The sequence below is a fragment of the Heterodontus francisci genome, chromosome 32, assembly GCF_036365525.1.
Source record: "Heterodontus francisci isolate sHetFra1 chromosome 32, sHetFra1.hap1, whole genome shotgun sequence".
In the NCBI taxonomy this organism is placed as follows: Eukaryota; Metazoa; Chordata; class Chondrichthyes; order Heterodontiformes; family Heterodontidae; genus Heterodontus; species Heterodontus francisci.
Genome location: NC_090402.1, coordinates 2,343,235 through 2,358,468, shown reverse-complemented (window position 1 = coordinate 2,358,468; position 15,234 = coordinate 2,343,235). Strand labels below are relative to the sequence as shown.

General features: G+C 59.9%; 1 protein-coding gene across 6 annotated transcripts in view; it reads left to right on the top strand.

Moving 5' to 3' along the window:
* Window positions 1-15,234, top strand: part of LOC137347545 (bromodomain-containing protein 3-like) — a 78,468-nt gene that overhangs the window by 51,148 nt on the left and 12,086 nt on the right. For 4 of the 6 annotated variants that reach the window (XM_068012015.1, XM_068012009.1, XM_068012012.1 and 1 more), the window contains 2 exons: window positions 4,570-4,862; window positions 7,588-7,716. In XM_068012015.1, the coding sequence (XP_067868116.1) occupies window positions 4,570-4,862; window positions 7,588-7,716 (422 nt within the window). The remainder of the gene's footprint in view (window positions 1-4,569; window positions 4,863-7,587; window positions 7,717-15,234) is intronic. The other 2 variants (XM_068012013.1, XM_068012014.1) reach the window with 2 other exon arrangements.

Here is a 15,234-nt window from a genome sequence, read left to right as displayed (position 1 = left end):
CCTCAACCCCACCTTATCCCCACCTCCCTCAACCTTACCTCCCCACCTCCCTCAACCCCTCCTTCTCCCCACCTCCCTCAACCCCACCTTCTCCCCACCTCCCTCAACCCCACCTTCTCCCCACCTCCCCTCAACCCCACCTCCCCTCAACCCCACCATCTCCCCACCTCCCTCAAACCCACCTTCTCCCCACCTCCCTCAACCCCACCTTCTCCCCATTTCCCTCAACCGCACCTCCTCCCCACCTGCCTCAATCCCACCTCCTACCCACCTCCTCCCCACCTCCCTCCTCCCCACCTCCCTCCTCCCCACCTCCCTCCTCCCCACCTCCCTCCTCCCCACCTCCCTCCTCCCCACCTCCCTCCTCCCCACCTCCCTCAACCCCACCTCCTCCCCACCTCCCTCAACCCCACCTCCTCCCCACCTCCCTCAACCCCACCTCCTCCCCACCTCCCTCAACCCCACCTCCTCCCCACCTCCCTCAACCCCACCTCCCTCAACCCCACCTCCCTCAACCCCACCTCCTCCCCACCTCCCTCAACCCCACCTCCTCCCCACCTCCCTCAACCCCACCTCCTCCCCACCTCCCTCAACCCCACCTCCCTCAACCCCACCTCCCTCAACCCCACCTCCCTCAACCCCACCTCCCTCAACCCCACCTCCCTCAACCCCACCTCCCTCAACCCCACCTCCCTCAACCCCACCTCCCTCAACCCCACCTCCCTCAACCCCACCTCCCTCAACCCCACCTCCCTCAACCCCACCTCCCTCAACCCCACCTCCCTCAACCCCACCTCCCTCAACCCCACCTCCCTCAACCCCACCTCCCTCAACCCCACCTCCCTCAACCCCACCTCCCTCAACCCCACCTCCCTCAACCCCACCTCCCTCAACCCCACCTCCCTCAACCCCACCTCCCTCAACCCCACCTCCCTCAACCCCACCTCCCTCAACCCCACCTCCCTCAACCCCACCTCCCTCAACCCCACCTCCCTCAACCCCACCTCCCTCAACCCCACCTCCCTCAACCCCACCTCCCTCAACCCCACCTCCCTCAACCCCACCTCCCTCAACCCCACCTCCCTCAACCCCACCTCCCTCAACCCCACCTCCCTCCTCCCCACCTCCCTCCTCCCCACCTCCCTCCTCCCCACCTCCCTCCTCCCCACCTCCCTCCTCCCCACCTCCCTCCTCCCCACCTCCCTCCTCCCCACCTCCCTCCTCCCCACCTCCCTCAACCCCACCTCCTCCCCACCTCCCTCAACCCCACCTCCTCCCCACCTCCCTCAACCCCACCTTCTCCCCACCTCCCTCAACCCCACCTTCTCCCCACCTCCCTCAACCCCACCTTCTCCCCACCTCCCTCAACCCCACCTTCTCCCCACCTCCCTCAACCCCACCTTATCCCCACCTCCCTCAACCTTACCTCCCCACCTCCCTCAACCCCTCCTTCTCCCCACCTTCTCCCCACCTCCCTCAACCCCACCTTCTCCCCTCAACCCCACCATCTCCCCACCTCCCTCAAACCCACCTTCTCCCCACCTCCCTCAACCCCACCTCCCCATTTCCCTCAACCGCACCTCCTCCCCACCTGCCTCAATCCCACCTCCTCCCCACCTCCCACCTCCTCCCCACCTCCCTCCTCCCCACCTCCCTCCTCCCCACCTCCCTCCTCCCCACCTCCCTCCTCCCCACCTCCCTCCTCCCCACCTCCCTCCTCCCCACCTCCCCACCTCCCTCCTCCCCACCTCCCTCCTCCCCACCTCCCTCCTCCCCACCTCCCTCCTCCCCACCTCCCTCCTCCCCACCTCCCTCCTCCCCACCTCCCTCCTCCCCACCTCCCTCCTCCCCACCTCCCTCCTCCCCACCTCCCTCCTCCCCACCTCCCTCCTCCCCACCTCCCTCCACCCCACCTCCCTCCACCCCACCTCCCTCCACCCCACCTTCTCCCCACCTCCCTCCACCCCACCTTCTCCCCACCTTCCTCCACCCCACCTCCTCCCCACCTCCCTCCACCCCACCTCCTCCCCACCTCCCTCAACCCCACCTCCTCCCCACCTCCCCTCAACCCCACCTCCTCCCCACCTCCCCTCAACCCCACCTTCTCCCCACCTCCCTCCACCCCACCTCCTCCCCACCTCCCTCAACCCCACCTCCTCCCCACCTCCCCTCAACCCCACCTTCTCCCCACCTCCCCTCAACCCCACCTCCTCCCCACCTCCCCTCAACCCCACCTTCTCCCCACCTCCCCTCAACCCCACCTCCTCCCCACCTCCCCTCAACCCCACCTTCTCCCCACCTCCCTCAACCCCACCTCCTCCCCACCTCCCTCAACCCCACCTCCCTCAACCCCACCTCCCTCAACCCCACCTCCCTCAACCCCACCTCCCTCAACCCCACCTCCCTCAACCCCACCTCCCTCAACCCCACCTCCCTCAACCCCACCTCCCTCAACCCCACCTCCCTCAACCCCACCTCCCTCAACCCCACCTCCCTCAACCCCACCTCCCTCAACCCCACCTCCCACAACCCCACCTCCCTCAACCCCACCTCCCTCAACCCCACCTCCCTCAACCCCACCTCCCTCAACCCCACCTCCCTCAACCCCACCTCCCTCAACCCCACCTCCCTCAACCCCACCTCCCTCAACCCCACCTCCCTCAACCCCACCTCCCTCAACCCCACCTCCCTCAACCCCACCTCCCTCAACCCCACCTCCCTCAACCCCACCTCCCTCAACCCCACCTCCCTCAACCCCACCTCCCTCAACCCCACCTCCCTCAACCCCACCTCCCTCAACCCCACCTCCCTCAACCCCACCTCCCTCAACCCCACCTCCCTCAACCCCACCTCCCTCAACCCCACCTCCCTCAACCCCACCTCCCTCAACCCCACCTCCCTCAACCCCACCTCCCTCAACCCCACCTCCCTCAACCCCACCTCCCTCAACCCCACCTCCCTCAACCCCACCTCCCTCCTCCCCACCTCCCTCCTCCCCACCTCCCTCCTCCCCACCTCCCTCCTCCCCACCTCCCTCCTCCCCACCTCCCTCCTCCCCACCTCCCTCAACCCCACCTCCTCCCCACCTCCCTCAACCCCACCTCCTCCCCACCTCCCTCAACCCCACCTTCTCCCCACCTCCCTCAACCCCACCTTCTCCCCACCTCCCTCAACCCCACCTTCTCCCCACCTCCCTCAACCCCACCTTCTCCCCACCTCCCTCAACCCCACCTTATCCCCACCTCCCTCAACCTTACCTCCCCACCTCCCTCAACCCCTCCTTCTCCCCACCTTCTCCCCACCTCCCTCAACCCCACCTTCTCCCCACCTCCCTCAACCCCACCTTCTCCCCTCAACCCCACCATCTCCCCACCTCCCTCAAACCCACCTTCTCCCCACCTCCCTCAACCCCACCTCCCCATTTCCCTCAACCGCACCTCCTCCCCACCTGCCTCAATCCCACCTCCTCCCCACCTCCCACCTCCTCCCCACCTCCCTCCTCCCCACCTCCCTCCTCCCCACCTCCCTCCTCCCCACCTCCCTCCTCCCCACCTCCCTCCTCCCCACCTCCCTCCTCCCCACCTCCCTCCTCCCCACCTCCCCACCTCCCTCCTCCCCACCTCCCTCCTCCCCACCTCCCTCCTCCCCACCTCCCTCCTCCCCACCTCCCTCCTCCCCACCTCCCTCCTCCCCACCTCCCTCCTCCCCACCTCCCTCCTCCCCACCTCCCTCCTCCCCACCTCCCTCCTCCCCACCTCCCTCCTCCCCACCTCCCTCCTCCCCACCTCCCTCCACCCCACCTCCCTCCACCCCACCTTCTCCCCACCTCCCTCCACCCCACCTTCTCCCCACCTTCCTCCACCCCACCTCCTCCCCACCTCCCTCCACCCCACCTCCTCCCCACCTCCCTCAACCCCACCTCCTCCCCACCTCCCCTCAACCCCACCTCCTCCCCACCTCCCCTCAACCCCACCTCCTCCCTCCACCCCACCTCCTCCCCACCTCCCTCAACCCCACCTCCTCCCCACCTCCCCTCAACCCCACCTTCTCCCCACCTCCCCTCAACCCCACCTCCTCCCCACCTCCCCTCAACCCCACCTTCTCCCCACCTCCCCTCAACCCCACCTTCTCCCCACCTCCCCTCAACCCCACCTTCTCCCCACCTCCCTCAGCTTATTGTATATCTAAAAACACATCAAATATTCTCCAAACCTCATGTCGTCTATCAACTTCAGTGTCTGTTCCTGGGAACTTTAGAAACACAATTCGGCTACCCCATTGTGTGATAAATTCCCCCCAACTTCCTTTCTTACTCTTAGCTTCCTCATTTTTATTTTATGTTCTTCGCTGTCTCTCCATTGACCCTGTACCCCCATCCTCTCCCTGATACCCCACCTTTCCTGTTCCACCCCTGGGTTTGACCCTTTAACTGTAATGAATGATTGGCAGTGACTGCATTTGCAGAGTAACTTGTTTGGTATGTGTGCTGAGGATGTGAGCTGTTGCTCTTTCAATGCAAGTTTGTTCTTCCTTTCGCCTGGAATATTTCTGTCACTTCCTTGTGTCCAGACCCCTGAAGAAGGCTGCGAAGCTGACCACTCTGGTTTGTGACTCCGAAGAGGAGGAAGAAGCTCAGCCAATGTCCTATGACGAGAAACGTCAGCTGAGCCTCGACATCAACAAGCTGCCAGGTGAAAAACTGGGTCGGGTGGTGCACATCATTCAGTCGAGGGAGCCCTCACTTAGGGACTCCAACCCTGATGAGATTGAAATAGACTTTGAAACATTGAAGCCCACGACTCTACGAGAGCTGGAACGATACGTCAAATCTTGTTTACAGAAAAAACAAAGAAAACCATATAGTAAGTTTGGGGCTTGTAATACTACACATGGATCATTCACAGTGGGGAATCATAACATCACAATGTGCATTGGGTGTGTTTGGAACTTGTAATATTACCCTGGAGCATGTGTGTTTAACTTCCATGGTCGTGTGTTTCACTCAATCTCCTCTGAAAGGGATGAGGTTCCAGGAGAAAGCTCCTCAGCTTCATTCAGTCACCATTTTCAATGTGTCACTCATCAGTGAGCGGCAGTGGACATCAAATCCTGTCCTCATGCATCACATTAACAAACACCAGAGTCACTGCAGCACAGACAGGCCAGGGAGCTCTGACTTTCCCCTCCTTTCCCACCTGACACAGAGGCTGCTGAGATTGGTTGCAGCACCCTGACTCATTGACCTGATTGACAGCACTAACTCAGCACCGAGCCTACTATTTTCTGCTCGGTCTGGGGCTGATGCTGTCTCACTATAACCACCAAACAGAATGACAGAGGAAACAGTGGGCTGAGAGAGGAGTCTTGCAACAAGCTTAAAGATAATGTTATTGAAAGTGCTGCAAATACACAGCAGGTCAGGCAGCATCTGTGGGGAGAGAAACAGAGTTAACGTTTCAGGTCAGTGAACTTTCATCAGATTTGGTTTATCAGAAAAGTTTAGAAATGTAATCGATTTTGGATAAGTGAAAAGGGTGGGCGGGATGGGGGTGGAGGTGGAAGAGGAACAAAAGGGAAGGTCTGATTGGGCAGAGGGCAGGAGTGATTAAATGACAAAGGTATCATGGAACAAAAGGCAAAGGGAGTAATAATTTCCGTAGTAAAAGAGAAACCATTTGTCCAGAGACAGTGTTAGACAACGCATTTTGTTCTTCTTCTCCTCACCTCGCCCCCCCCCCCCCCCCCACCCCCACTTGTTCAAAGTCTATTACATTTCTAACCTCTGTTAGTTCTGATGAAAGGTTATTGACCTGAAACGTTAACTGTTACTCTCTCCACAGATGCCAGACCTGCTGAGCATTTTCAGCACTTTGTTTTGATTTCCTGATTCCTCAGTATTTGGCTTTTATTAGAAAGTTATTGAACCTGCTTTGAGTTTATGTTCATTGTTTCTTTCTCAGTAAATACATGTGGTGAGTGTTAATGGAATGTTGTAACTGATTGCACAATAGTTGGGACACAAATGCATGGTGAAATTTAGAAAGGTTTGCTTTAGTTACCTGTTGTTTTTGATGTGACTGTCCAGGTATTTTCCAGAATCGGTTAGCAGAGTGCAGTCCATTTTATGGCCATGTGGGAGCACCAGATGATAAAGGGCTGCTGACAAGACAGGTAGTTCAGGGCAGTGGGTTAGGGGCTTCCCAGAACGGGAGCTGGGGGTGTTTGGGTAGGGTTTGATCTGGATTCATGGGCTTTCTGTTTTGTGTCTGTGTCTGATTTTGTAGTGTCGTGGAGCCCCCAGATCATGACCCAAGTCCCCCCCCTGCTGCCCCCACAGGCTGTGCCATGGACATTGGGTGGAAACGGGCACCTGGTCCATCGAGCCTGTCCTGCACTGTTAATGTGACTTCTGTAGGACATCGCCACCTGCCCCAGTCCTGGAGTTAAGCCCCTGGCATTGTATCCTGGCCTCCTCTGAAACTTTTACGGGATTTATCTCTCAGTTGTCATGTGAGGAGATTGAGGGCGGCGCAGTGGTTAGCACCGCAGCCTCACAGCTCCAGGGACCCGGGTTCGATTCTGGGTACTGCCTGTGTGGAGTTTGCAAGTTCTCCCTGTGTCTGCGTGGGTTTCCTCCGGGTGCTCCGGTTTCCTCCCATAGCCAAAGACTTGCAGGTTGATAGGTTAATTGGCCATTATAAATTGCCCCTAGTATAGGTAGGTGGTAGGGAAATATATAGGGATAGGTGGGGATGTGGTAGGAATATGGGATTAGTGTAGGATTAGTATAAATGGGTGGTTGATGGTCGGCACAGACTCGGTGGGCCGAAGGGCCTGTTTCAGTGCTGTATCTCTAAACTAAACTAAACTAAACTGGGCACCATTCCAGATGAGCCCTCATTAAATTGCTCCACAAATAGCTATGGGAGTGTCGTGGTTCTGTTATTCCACTAATAATCGAGAGAACTTGAGATCAGATTCCATCAGAGCAGTTTGAGGATTTAAAAGTTGGAAATAAAAATCTGGGACCATGAAACTGTCAGATTTGTCGTAAAAACCCAACCGGGTCACTGATGTTCTTTAGGAAAGGAAACCTGCCGTCCTTACCCAGTCTGGGACTATATGTGACTCCAGTCCCACACCAACGTGGTTGACTCTTAGCTGCTCTGTGAAGTGACCCAGCAAGCTACACAGTTGTGTCAAACATTCAGGGTGAGGTCCACAACCACCTTCTCAGGGCAATAAACACTGGCTTTGCCAGTGACGCCCACATCCCAAGAATGAGTGAAAGGAAAATTATGTAATTTTTTTGTATTTAATTGTCCTGTCAACATAATCTGGCGTTCAAGTAGCCTTGTGGCACTGGTGGAGATTCATGTACTGTGACACCTGAGCCTTTCACCTGCTTGGCAGCTTGTAGCATTATATTGATAGCCTGCGTGTTGTGCACATGTGTGTAACATTATATTGATAATTTGTGTTTGTGCACACGCATGTAACGTTACATTAATCTGTTGTAGCTGCAAGACATGGGCCTGTTCACCTGTGCGTCTGGATCTGCTTGTAATCTTATTTTTCTCATCGAAGGTCATTATCTTTGTTTCAACCGCAAACTTGCAGACAGTTCCCCTGACATGTTCAGTGGTAGAGATGAAGAGCAGCAGCCCCAACACCGATCCCTGTGGGACTCCAGTAGTAACCGGCCCCCATTACCAGGTATACAACGTGAACCGGGTTACCAACCTCCATCAACCTCAGCTTCCTCCAAAGAAAATTCAACCAGTTTGCTCAGACTGGTCTTTGGCAGAAGCCAAGTTGACAGTTTCAATTAACATCAGATCACACCTTCTCTGTCCAAGTGGTCTGATAGGGAGTGGCTATTGATTCCTTATTGTATTGAGCTGATATTTTCCCAGATCTGGCTTGCTGCCCTCTTTGAATATTGACCCAAGTGAGGGCCTCCTGTCTCTTTCAGTATACTCAGGTCAATTCCAACTCTCCAATAAATTAAATTCTATACATTTTTAGGTGTCAGCTGTGGCTCAGTTTATAGCACTTGCGCCTGACTCAAAGTCCTGGGTTCAAGCCCCACTCCGACTCGAGCTCAGAATTCAGGCTGACGTTCACTGCAGTACTGAAGGAGTGCAGCACTGTTGGAGGGGCAGCACTGGGGGAGCCGCACTGTCACTGGGTCAGTACTGAGGGAGCGCCGCACTGTCACTGGGTCAGTACTGAGGGAGCGCCGCACTGTTGCAGGGTCAGTACTGAGGGAGCGCTGCACTGTTGGAGGGTCAGTACTGTCACTGGGTCAGTACTGAGGGAGCGCCGCACTGTTGCAGGGTCAGTACTGAGGGAGGGCTGCACTGTCGGAGGGGCAGCACTGTCACTGGGTCAGTACTGAGGGAGCGCCGCACAGTCACTGGGTCAGTACTGAGGGAGCGCCGCACTGTTGCAGGGTCAGTACTGAGGGAGCGCTGCACTGTCGCATGGTCAGTACTGAGGGAGCGCCGCACTGTCGCAGGGTCAGTACTGAGGGAGCGCTGCACTGTTGGAGGGTCAGTACTGTCACTGGGTCAGTACTGAGGGAGCGCCGCACTGTTGCAGGGTCAGTACTGAGGGAGGGCTGCACTGTCGGAGGGGCAGCACTGTCACTGGGTCAGTACTGAGGGAGCGCCGCACAGTCACTGGGTCAGTACTGAGGGAGCGCCGCACTGTTGCAGGGTCAGTACTGAGGGAGCGCTGCACTGTCGCATGGTCAGTACTGAGGGAGCGCCGCACTGTCGCAGGGTCAGTACTGAGGGAGCGCCGCACAGTCACTGGGTCAGTACTGAGGGAGCGCCGCACTGTTGCAGGGTCAGTACTGAGGGAGGGCTGCACTGTTGGAGGGTCAGTACTGTCACTGGGTCAGTACTGAGGGAGCGCCGCACAGTCACTGGGTCAGTACTGAGGGAGCGCCGCACTGTTGCAGGGTCAGTACTGAGGGAGCGCCGCACTGTTGCAGGGTCAGTACTGAGGGAGCGCCGCACTGTCGCAGGGTCAGTACTGAGGGAGCGCCGCACAGTCACTGGGTCAGTACTGAGGAAGCGCCGCACTGTTGCAGGGTCAGTACTGAGGGAGGGCTGCACTGTCGGAGGGTAAGTACTGAGGGAGTGCTGCACTGTCGGAGGGTCAGTACTGAGGGAGCGCTGCACTGTCGCATGGTCAGTACTGAGGGAGCGCCGCACTGTCGCAGGGTCAGTACTGAGGGAACGCCGCACAGTCACTGGGTCAGTACTGAGGGAGCGCCGCACTGTTGCAGGGTCAGTACTGAGGGAGCGCTGCACTGTCGCATGGTCAGTACTGAGGGAGCGCCGCACTGTCGCAGGGTCAGTACTGAGGGAGCGCCGCACAGTCACTGGGTCAGTACTGAGGGAGCGCCGCACTGTTGCAGGGTCAGTACTGAGGGAGGGCTGCACTGTCGGAGGGTAAGTACTGAGGGAGTGCTGCACTGTCGGAGGGTCAGTACTGAGGGAGCGCTGCACTGTCGCATGGTCAGTACTGAGGGAGCGCCGCACTGTCGCAGGGTCAGTACTGAGGGAGCGCCGCACTGTCGCAGGGTCAGTACTGAGGGAGCGCCGCACTGTCGCAGGGTCAGTACTGAGGGAGCGCCGCACTGTCGCAGGGTCAGTACTGAGGGAGCGCCGCACTGTCGCAGGGTCAGTACTGAGGGAGCGCCGCACTGTCGCAGGGTCAGTACTGAGGGAGCGCCGCACTGTCGCAGGGTCAGTACTGAGGGAGCGCCGCACTGTCGCAGGGTCAGTACTGAGGGAGCGCCGCACTGTCGCAGGGTCAGTACTGAGGGAGCGCCGCACTGTCGCAGGGTCAGTACTGAGGGAGCGCCGCACTGTCGCAGGGTCAGTACTGAGGGAGCGCCGCACTGTCGCAGGGTCAGTACTGAGGGAGCGCCGCACTGTCGCAGGGTCAGTACTGAGGGAGCGCCGCACTGTCGCAGGGTCAGTACTGAGGGAGCGCCGCACTGTCGCAGGGTCAGTACTGAGGGAGTGCTGCACTGTCGGAGGGTCAGTACTGAGGGACCGCTGCACTGTCGGAGGGGCAGCACTGCGGGAGCCGCACTTTCACTGGGTCAGTACTGAGGTTGCGCTGCACTGTCAGAGGGTCAGTACTGAGGGAGTGCTGCACTGTCGGAGGGTCAGTACTGAGGGAGTGCTGCACTGTCGGAGGGTCAGTACTGAGAGAGCGCTGCACTGTTGGAGGGTCAGTACTGAGGGAGCGCCGCACTGTCGGAGGGTCAGTACTGAGTGAGTGCTGCACTGTTGGAGGGTCAGTACTGAGGGAGCGCTGCACTGTTGGAGGGTCAGTACTGAGGGAGCGCCGCACTGTCGGAGGGTCAGTACTGAGTGAGCGCAGCACTGTCGGAGGGTCAGTACTGAGGGAGCGCTGCACTGTCGGAGGGTCAGTACTGAGGGAGCGCTGCACTGTCGGAGGGTCAGTACTGAGGGAGCGCTGCACTGTCGGAGGGTCAGTACTGAGGGAGCGCTGCACTGTCGGAGGGTCAGTACTGAGGGTGCGCCGCACTGTTGCAGGGTCAGTACTGAGGGAGCGCCGCACTGTTGCAGGGTCAGTACTGAGGGAGTGCTGCACTGTCGCAGGGTCAGTACTAAGGGAGCGCTGCACTGTCGGAGGGTCAGTACTGAGGGAGTGCTGCACTGTCGGAGGGTCAGTACTGAGGGAGTGCCGCAGGGTCAGTACAGAGGGAGTGCTGCACTGTCGCAGGGTCAGTACTAAGGGAGCGCTGCACTGTCGGAGGGTCAGTACTGAGGGAGCGCTGCACTGTCGGAGGGTCAGTACTGAGGGAGCGCTGCACTGTCGGAGGGTCAGTACTGAGGGAGCGCTGCACTGTCGGAGGGTCAGTACTGAGGGAGCGCTGCACTGTCGGAGGGTCAGTACTGAGGGAGCGCTGCACTGTCGGAGGGTCAGTACTGAGGGAGCGCGGCACTGTCGGAGGGTCAGTACTGAGGGAGCGCGGCACTGTCGCAGGGTCAGTACTGAGGGAGCTGCACTGTCGGAGGGTCAGTACTGAGGGAGCGCTGCACTGTCGGAGGGTCAGTACTGAGGGAGCGTCGCACTGTCGGAGGGTCAGTACTGAGGGAGCGCGGCACTGTCGCAGGGTCAGTACTGAGGGAGCTGCACTGTCGGAGGGTCAGTACTGAGGGAGCGCTGCACTGTCGGAGGGTCAGTACTGAGGGAGCGCTGCACTGTTGCAGGGTCAGTACTGAGGGAGCGCTGCACTGTCGCAGGGTCAGTACTGAGAGAGCGCCGCACTGTCGGAGGGTCAGTACTGAGGGAGCGCCGCACTGTCGGAGGGTCAGTACTGAGGGAGCGCTGTACTGTCGGACGGGCAGTACTGAGGGAGCGCCGCACTGTCGGAGGGTCAGTACTGAGGGATCGCTGCACTGTCGCAGGGTCAGTACTGAGGGAGCGCTGCACTGTTACAGGGTCAGTACTGAGGGAGTCGTGCACTGTCGGAGGATCAGTGCTGAGGGAGTGCCGCAATGTTGGAGGGTCAGTACTGAGGGGGCGCTGCACTGTTACAGGGTCAGTACTGAGGGAGTCGTGCACTGTCGGAGGATCAGTGCTGAGGGATCGCTGCACTGTCGCAGGGTCAGTACTGAGGGAGCGCTGCACTGTCACAGGGTCAGTACTGAGGGAGTCGTGCACTGTCGGAGGATCAGTACTGAGGGAGCGCCGCACTGTCACTGGGTCAGTACTGAGGGAGCGCCGCAATGTTGGAGGGTCAGTACTGAGGGAGCGCTGCACTGTTACAGGGTCAGTACTGAGGGAGTCGTGCACTGTCGGAGGATCAGTGCTGAGGGAGTGCCGCACTGTCGGAGGGTCAGTACTGAGGGAGTGCCGCACTGTCGGAGGGTCAGTACTGAGGGAGCGCTGCACTGTTGGGAGGGTCAGCACTGAGGGAGCGCTGCACTGTTGGGAGGGTCAGCACTGAGGGAGCGCTGCACTGTCGGAGGATCAGTGCTGAGGGATCGCTGCACTGTCGCAGGGTCAGTACTGAGGGAGCGCTGCACTGTTACAGGGTCAGTACTGAGGGAGTCGTGCACTGTCGGAGGATCAGTACTGAGGGAGCGCCGCACTGTTGCAGGGTCAGTACTGAGGGAGCGCTGCACTGTTGGAGGGTCAGTACTGGGGGACCGCTGCACTGTCGGAGGGGCAGCACTATCACTGGGTCAGTACTGAGGGAGCGCCGCACAGTCACTGGGTCAGTACTGAAGGAGCGCCGCACTGTTGCAGGGTCAGTACTGAGGGAGGGCTGCACTGTCGGAGGGTAAGTACTGAGGGAGTGCTGCACTGTCGGAGGGTCAGTACTGAGGGAGCGCTGCACTGTCGCATGGTCAGTACTGAGGGAGCGCCGCACTGTTGCAGGGTCAGTACTGAGGGAGCGCCGCACTGTCACAGGGTCAGTACTGAGGGAGCGCCGCACTGTCGCAGGGTCAGTACTGAGGGAGCGCCGCACTGTCGCAGGGTCAGTACTGAGGGAGCGCCGCACTGTCGCAGGGTCAGTACTGAGGGAGTGCTGCACTGTCGGAGGGTCAGTACTGAGGGACCGCTGCACTGTCGGAGGGGCAGCACTGCGGGAGCCGCACTGTCACTGGGTCAGTACTGAGGTTGCGCTGCACTGTCAGAGGGTCAGTACTGAGGGAGTGCTGCACTGTCGGAGGGTCAGTACTGAGGGAGCGCTGCACTGTTGGAGGGTCAGTACTGAGGGAGCGCCGCACTGTCGGAGGGTCAGTACTGAGTGAGTGCTGCACTGTTGGAGGGTCAGTACTGAGGGAGCGCTGCACTGTTGGAGGGTCAGTACTGAGGGAGCGCAGCACTGTCGGAGGGTCAGTACTGTGAGCGCTGCACTGTCGGAGGGTCAGTACTGAGGGAGCGCTGCACTGTTGGAGGGTCAGTACTGAGGGTGCGCCGCACTGTTGCAGGGTCAGTACTGAGGGAGTGCTGCACTGTCGCAGGGTCAGAACTAAGGGAGCGCTGCACTGTTGGAGGGTCAGTACTGAGGGAGCGCTGCACTGTCGGAGGGTCAGTACTGAGGGAGCGCTGCACTGTCGGAGGGTCAGTACTGAGGGAGCGCTGCACTGTCGGAGGGTCAGTACTGAGGGAGTGCCGCAGGGTCAGTACAGAGGGAGTGCTGCACTGTTGCAGTGTCAGTACTGAGGGAGCGCTGCACTGTCGGAGGGTCAGTACTGAGGGAGCGCTGCACTGTCGGAGGGTCAGTACTGAGGGAGCGCTGCACTGTCGGAGGGTCAGTACTGAGGGAGCGCTGCACTGTCGGAGGGTCAGTACTGAGGGAGCGCCGCACTGTCGGAGGGTCAGTACTGAGGGAGCGCGGCACTGTCGCAGGGTCAGTACTGAGGGAGCTGCACTGTCGGAGGGTCAGTACTGAGGGAGCGCTGCACTGTCGGAGGGTCAGTACTGAGGGAGCGTCGCACTGTCGGAGGGTCAGCACTGAGGGAGCGCGGCACTGTCGCAGGGTCAGTACTGAGGGAGCTGCACTGTCGGAGGGTCAGTACTGAGGGAGCTGCACTGTCGGAGGGTCAGTACTGAGGGAGCGCTGCACTGTCGGAGGGTCAGTACTGAGGGAGCGCTGCACTGTTGCAGGGTCAGTACTGAGGGAGCGCGGCACTGTCGGAGGGTCAGTACTGAGGGAGCGCTGCACTGTTGGAGGGTCAGTACTGAGGGAGCGCTGCACTGTTGCAGGGTCAGTACTGAGGGAGCTGCACTGTCGGAGGGTCAGTACTGAGGGAGCGCTGCACTGTTGCAGGGTCAGTCCTGAGGGAGCTGCACTGTCGGAGGGTCAGTACTGAGGGAGCGCTGCACTGTCGGAGGGTCAGTACTGAGGGAGCGCCGCACTGTTGCAGGGTCAGTACTGAGGGAGCGCTGCACTGTCGCAGGGTCAGTACTGAGGGAGCGCTGCACTGTCGGAGGGTCAGTACTGAGGGAGCGCCGCACTGTCGGAGGGTCAGTACTGAGGGAGCGCGGCACTGTCGCAGGGTCAGTACTGAGGGAGCTGCACTGTCGGAGGGTCAGTACTGAGGGAGCGCTGCACTGTTGGAGGGTCAGTACTGAGGGAGCACTGCACCGTCGGAGGGTAAATACTGAGGCAGCGCTGCACTGTCGGAGGGTCAGTACTGAGGGAGCGCTGCACTGTTGGAGGGTCAGTACTGAGGGTGCGCCGCACTGTTGCAGAGTCAGTACTGAGGGAGCGCTGCACTGTCGGAGGGTCAGTACTGAGGGAGCGCTGCACTGTCGCAGGGTCAGTACTGAGAGAGCGCCGCACTGTCGGAGGGTCAGTACTGAGGGAGCGCCGCACTGTCGGAGGGTCAGTACTGAGGGAGCGCTGCACTGTCGGACGGGCAGTACTGAGGGAGCGCTGCACTGTTGGGAGGGTCAGCACTGAGGGAGCGCTGCACTGTCGGAGGGTCAGTACTGAGGGAGCGTTGCACTGTCGCAGGATCAGTACTGAGGGAGTGTCGCAGGGTCAGTACTGAGGGAGCGCTGCACTGTTGCTGGGTCAGTACTGAGGGAGTGTCGCAGGGTCAGTACTGAGGGAGCGCTGCACTGTTGCTGGGTCAGTACTGCGGGAGCGTTGCACTGTCGCAGGGTCAGTACTGAGGGAGTGTCGCAGGGTCAGTACTGAGGGAGCGCTGCACTGTTGCTGGGTCAGTACTGCGGGAGCGTTGCACTGTCGCAGGGTCAGTACTGAGGGAGCGTTGCACTGTCGCAGGGTCAGTACTGAGGGAGTGTCGCAGGGTCAGTACTGAGGGAGCGCTGCACTGTTGCTGGGTCAGTACTGCGGGAGCGTTGCACTGTCGCAGGGTCAGTACTGAGGGGGCGCTGCACTGTCGCAGGGTCAGTCCTGAGGGAGCGCTGCACTGTCGGAGGGTCAGTACTGAGGGAGCGCCGCACTGTCGGAGGGTCAGTACTGAGGGAGCGTTGCACTGTCGCAGGGTCAGTACTGAGGGAGCGCTGCACTGTCGGAGGGTCAGTACTGAGGGAGCGTTGCACTGTCGCAGGGTCAGTACTGAGGGAGCGCTGCACTGTCGGAGGATCAGTGCTGAGGGATCGCTGCACTGTTGCTGGGTCAGTACTGAGGGAGCACTGCACTGTCGGAGGGTCAGTACTGCGGGAGCGTTGCACTGTCGCAGGGTCAGTACTGAG